The sequence below is a fragment of the Buceros rhinoceros genome, unplaced genomic scaffold (genome assembly GCF_000710305.1).
Source record: "Buceros rhinoceros silvestris isolate BGI_N320 unplaced genomic scaffold, ASM71030v1 scaffold24188, whole genome shotgun sequence".
In the NCBI taxonomy this organism is placed as follows: Eukaryota; Metazoa; Chordata; class Aves; order Bucerotiformes; family Bucerotidae; genus Buceros; species Buceros rhinoceros.
This window is the reverse complement of record NW_010426630.1, coordinates 947-5,450: the sequence shown is the minus strand read 5'-3', so window position 1 is coordinate 5,450 and position 4,504 is coordinate 947. Positions and strand designations below refer to the sequence as shown.

The 4,504-nt window shown below is 58.2% G+C and overlaps 1 protein-coding gene across 2 annotated transcripts in view; it reads left to right on the top strand.

Moving 5' to 3' along the window:
* The first annotated feature begins 359 nt into the window (after nt 1-359).
* Nucleotides 360-4,504, top strand: part of DCTN5 (dynactin 5 (p25)) — a 4,591-nt gene continuing 446 nt past the window's right edge. The window contains exons 1-4 of one of the 2 annotated variants that reach the window (XM_010141599.1): nt 360-476; nt 893-1,004; nt 1,588-1,690; nt 2,062-2,153. In XM_010141599.1, the coding sequence (XP_010139901.1) occupies nt 367-476; nt 893-1,004; nt 1,588-1,690; nt 2,062-2,153 (417 nt within the window). In that variant the 5' untranslated portion in view covers nt 360-366. Of the gene's footprint in view, nt 477-892; nt 1,005-1,587; nt 1,691-2,061; nt 2,160-4,504 lie in introns of those variants that run through there. The other variant, XM_010141600.1, reaches the window with a different exon arrangement.

The following is a 4,504-nucleotide window of genomic DNA, read 5'->3' as shown; positions in this document are numbered from 1 at the left end:
AGCAGCACCCGCGCTGCTCTGCTTTCCGCGGGCAGTTGCTGCGGCCCTGCGGCACCAGAGCTCTGCTCCCTGAGAACACAGTGCAGATCGTGGTGCTTTTATCCGTGCAACAGCTGTGCTCGAGCCTCCCGTTGTGCCTCAGCTCACTGCGTGCCGCTCGCTGGCACGATGGCAGCCACCCACAGCTGGTGGCTCCAGGCTCCTGCCCGTTTCTTTTGTTCTCGCTTTTCTTTCGACTAAAGGAGTTGTCTGTAAAGTACCGTAATCTTGCTGGAGCGGCCTGACCTCACATGAGTCTGTATGGTAACTGGTAGCACGGGTAGGAACTGGAGCTCATGTCTCTCTTTTCTTCTGCAGACCATAGTTATGAACGACTGCATCATCCGCGGTGACCTGGCCAACGTGCGGGTGGGCCGGCACTGCGTGGTGAAAAGCCGCAGTGTCATTAGACCCCCCTTCAAGAAGTTCAGTAAAGGGTGAGAGATCCCCGTCCCTCAGGGAGACTGGCGTTAAAATCTGCGTACTACGGAATGGCTGGGCTGGGGTCTGCAGTCAGGGACTGTGTCCCTTTGCAGAAATATGTCCCTTTAAACCCGCCTTTCCCTCTAGCTGTCTGCTTTGCTGTGAGGGTTAGTGCTCCCTTCACCCCCTGACAGGGGAGGGTAAAACAGCGAAGTGAGGGGCATGTTTCACTCATTCTTTGGTTATTCACAGCGTCTTCCTGTTGCTCGTTTGGGCCATCCTCTAGCCAGGGAGCAGAGCCCCGTTTCTGTGGTGTCTCACTGTGATCAGGCTGGAGCGGGGAGACGCCGCAGTGTGACTGGCTCTGGCCGTGTTGCGGGTCGCTCTGCCTGTCCAGCAAACACCTGAACAAATAACTCTCCTGTCACAGGGTGGCTTTTTTTCCGCTCCACATTGGTGACCACGTCTTCATAGAAGAGGACTGTGTTGTCAATGCGGCCCAGATCGGCTCCTACGTCCACATCGGCAAGAACTGTGTCATTGTGAGTGCCGTCCCTGGCCTTTCTGTGGCATCGCGAGTGCCATCCCTGGCTTGTCTCTAAACTCCTGAGAGCTGCTGGGGCTTTGGAGCAGCAGCGGGGCGGGATCTGGCTGGAGCAGGTGTCCCCTGGGCTGCTCCTTTCCTCTCTTCTCTTCTCCAAGCAGTGCTTTTGGCTTGGCTCATGTGAGGGCTGCAGGTGCAGTGAGCGCTGTGTGGAGAGCCCGTCCCGCAGCCCGGCCGCAGAGCAGAGTGGAGTTGGGTTTCGATGCAGTGGGGGTCGCTGGCTGCTGAGCTGGGGAAGGCCTCACCACGCTGCTGCCTGACGTGGGCTGTAGGCTCCCGCTTGCCCATTGCCGTGTGTCCACGGGCAGCTGTGAGCGAACGGACGGCTCTCCTCAAGAGAGAGAATGAGGACTTCTGTGGGAGGGAGAGGTCGGTCAGGGTGAGGGTGGGTTCCTGTGCTCCCTCACGCAGCGTGTGTTCTGAGCAGATGAACGGGTTGAAGTGCAGGTAACGCACCAGCGATAAGCAAGAGCTTATCATGTTGTGCTGTCAATGCAAACGTTTCCTGATCTCTATTCTAGGGCCGTAGGTGCGTTTTGAAAGACTGCTGCAAAATCTTAGACAACACTGTGCTGCCTCCTGAAACAGTGGTGCCACCCTTCACCGTCTTCTCGGGCTGCCCAGGTATGTGACCCTGGCTCCCCTTGCCCAGACGTGGGTTACAGGAGTGTTTTGAGTTCACCGAGACCGAGCTGCTGTTCGTGCCCGGAGCTAAAGGTACCAGGCACACCGTAAGGGGAAAATAATGATTTTACCTTGTGAAACTCGCTGCTTTAGTGCATGCTGGGCAGGGGGTGCGAGTTTGCTCAGAACAGTGTCACTGGATGTGACCAGCTGTGGCCGTCCTGGGCAGTAAGGAACATCCAGAACCCCTGGCTGTTCGTTAGTGTTTGCTCACAATTCAGCCACAGGCGCTGCTTGGGCAGCTGAGTGTTGGCTGATCTCTGCTCCCTCCCGCGGGAAGGCTGGTGGTCACACTCCTGTTCTCCTTCCAGGACTCTTCTCTGGGGAACTCCCGGAATGCACCCAGGAGCTGATGATCGACGTTACAAAGAGCTATTACCAGAAGTTCCTGCCGCTCACTCAGGTCTAGTAGCCCATTTACCATGTTTCAGACCAGTAAAGGCAAGCAGGAGAGTTCTGGGGGCGGGGAGAGGGATTTCGTTCAGTGGGACCAGGGCACGGCCCCCCGCTGTCCCCAAGCACTTCTGCTGGTGTTCCTCCATGCTCATGGTCTGGCCAAGCTGTCCCCTGTGAAAGCTGCTGTGTCACGTTCAAACTTTGTTCTCTCATTTGAATGTCGCTCGTTCCATGTGTCTGGGTTGTGCCGTTGAATGTTGTGGAGCGGAGCAGCCCACGCCGCCCCTGAGGGCAGCTGGGAGTGAGGCAGAGCTGACAGCACCCACCCCGCACCCTAAGCCCGTCTTTCACACCAGCCCTGCTCCTACCCCAGACCCCAAAGGGTTTCTGTGTGCTGGCAGCAGTCCCCTCCCTGCAGCAGCAGCGCTGTGCCCCCGATGTGCACGTGATGGGCAGTTAATTACCAAGGTTCGTTAGACCCAGTGCTTTTCTTCGGCAAAACGCTCACTGCTCTGCAGCTACCTGTTGAGATGGACAGCCTCTGCCTCCTCCCCCTGCAGACTGAGACTCGCTCCTGCAGGGGCAAGGGCTGGCTTTAGGGCTCCGGGGTGACACCGAGACCTGTCTCTGTGCCTCGCCTGACCGGACACCTCTTAGCCTTTAGCTTGGGCAACAGAGACCAGCCCTGTGCCCTCAGCCGGCACGCAGGGTCAGTGTTCTCCTGGCCAGCGTGTGTTCTGCTTCCTGAAGACCTTGAAGAGCCGAAGGGCTTTGCAGAGAGGATTGCCATGGCCCTCACAGCATTCTGCGCAGCAGACGGGGGAATTAAAAGCAGGAGGTGGGTGAGAGAAGGCTGCGATTGTCCCCGCTCATCAGCCTGCACGTACCTTGCAGAAAGCTCTTTGGTGCTTTTCTGCAGTATCAAACTGCAGGAGATTCAGACTTCTTGCAGAGAGCGAACGTTTCATTTGGACGTGTACTAGAGCAGCAGCAGTTCTTGCTGGGGGGATCTCTGAGGGCTGGAGACAGCCGACGCTTGTATGTACCTGCCTTGGTACCAGACAAATGAATCTGGTGCTGTTAAAGCTTAGCATCGTCCTTCCCGCGCTGTTAAAACGGCCCCCGCACACTGTAGGGCAGCAGCGGGGGCCAGGACCCCAGTTAGTGCCGTGGTGGGTGTGTGGCTGCAAGAAGAGCAGCCCTGCAGCCCTCAGCTGTGCGCAGTGCAAATACACCTTCGCCAGCCCTGCGAGTACCGAGTGTGGAGCAACTGGTAACTGAGCGCAAAACCACTGACGGGGTGTTTGTAATTCTACTGTACGTAAATTAAAGCCTCTTCGGTTGTTCAAGTGACTCGAGGTTGTGACTCTTCCAATCGGACCTGACACTAGAGTGAGGTCTCTGCTGTGCCGGGGCTCGTCAGCCGCAGCCTCCTGCTCCGGCACTGCTACCGTGCCAGCGCACTGAAGAGGTGAAGCCCAGTGTGAAACAGCTCCTGCTTCTGCCTGAGCTCACTACGACCCACAAACCATTCCAGCAGCGGTTTATGCTGGCTGTGCTTCCCCTCTCCGTGGTGAGGCAAGAACCCTCAAGGCACCGGGCCACTGTGACATCCTCTCCTCGGCAGGGAAGCGTTGGCTCACCCATTTGGTGCAGCGGTAGCCCCCATAGTGCTGCTTCAAGCACGTTTTGGGTGCAGCCACTCCAGGGAGCAGGAAGATGAGATCCTGTCCTGAAGCTGCAGCAGCTGGGCTGGTGCTGCTGAGCAGCCCAGTGCCCGGTCAGGTCATGTCTGGCTGGTTTCAGCAGCGGGGAGGTGTTCACCGGGCAGCCCAGACCCAGGAGCACCATTGTACTGCCTTGTCCTGTCCTGGCTGGAAATGCCTGTTCCTCAAGCTCTGTTCCTCGAGCCCTGCTGCAGTGAGAGGGGACGGCAGCTCCGCTCTCCCTGCTGTCTCCTGGGGGTCCATGTGGAACTCCCAGGCTCACCTTTTTCTACCTACATTAAGTGTTCTGTGTGCCTGTGCTGCAGCAGCTCCCGAGTGCCTTCAGCTTCCAAAACGGTTCCCTGCTGTCCAGGAGGTGACTGGCCCTGGCAGTGAGGGGCTGCGGGGGGCTCCCCCGCACAAGGCCAGGCAGGTTGGGGACTGAGGGGTTTCCGCAGCCGCTCACCAGCGCTGCTGTGCCGGGTCATCGTGTTGTCGTCTGTCTCATGGGGCGCAGGAGCTGCCCGTGTCTGGTGAGGAGGGGGCTGTGTGTGCTCTGTGTGTCCCTTCACATTTTCAACACTGCATAGTACGTTTCACCGGGGTCGCTTGGTTAACGGCCAGGGCTGGGCAGCGGGAGAGGGGTGGGGAG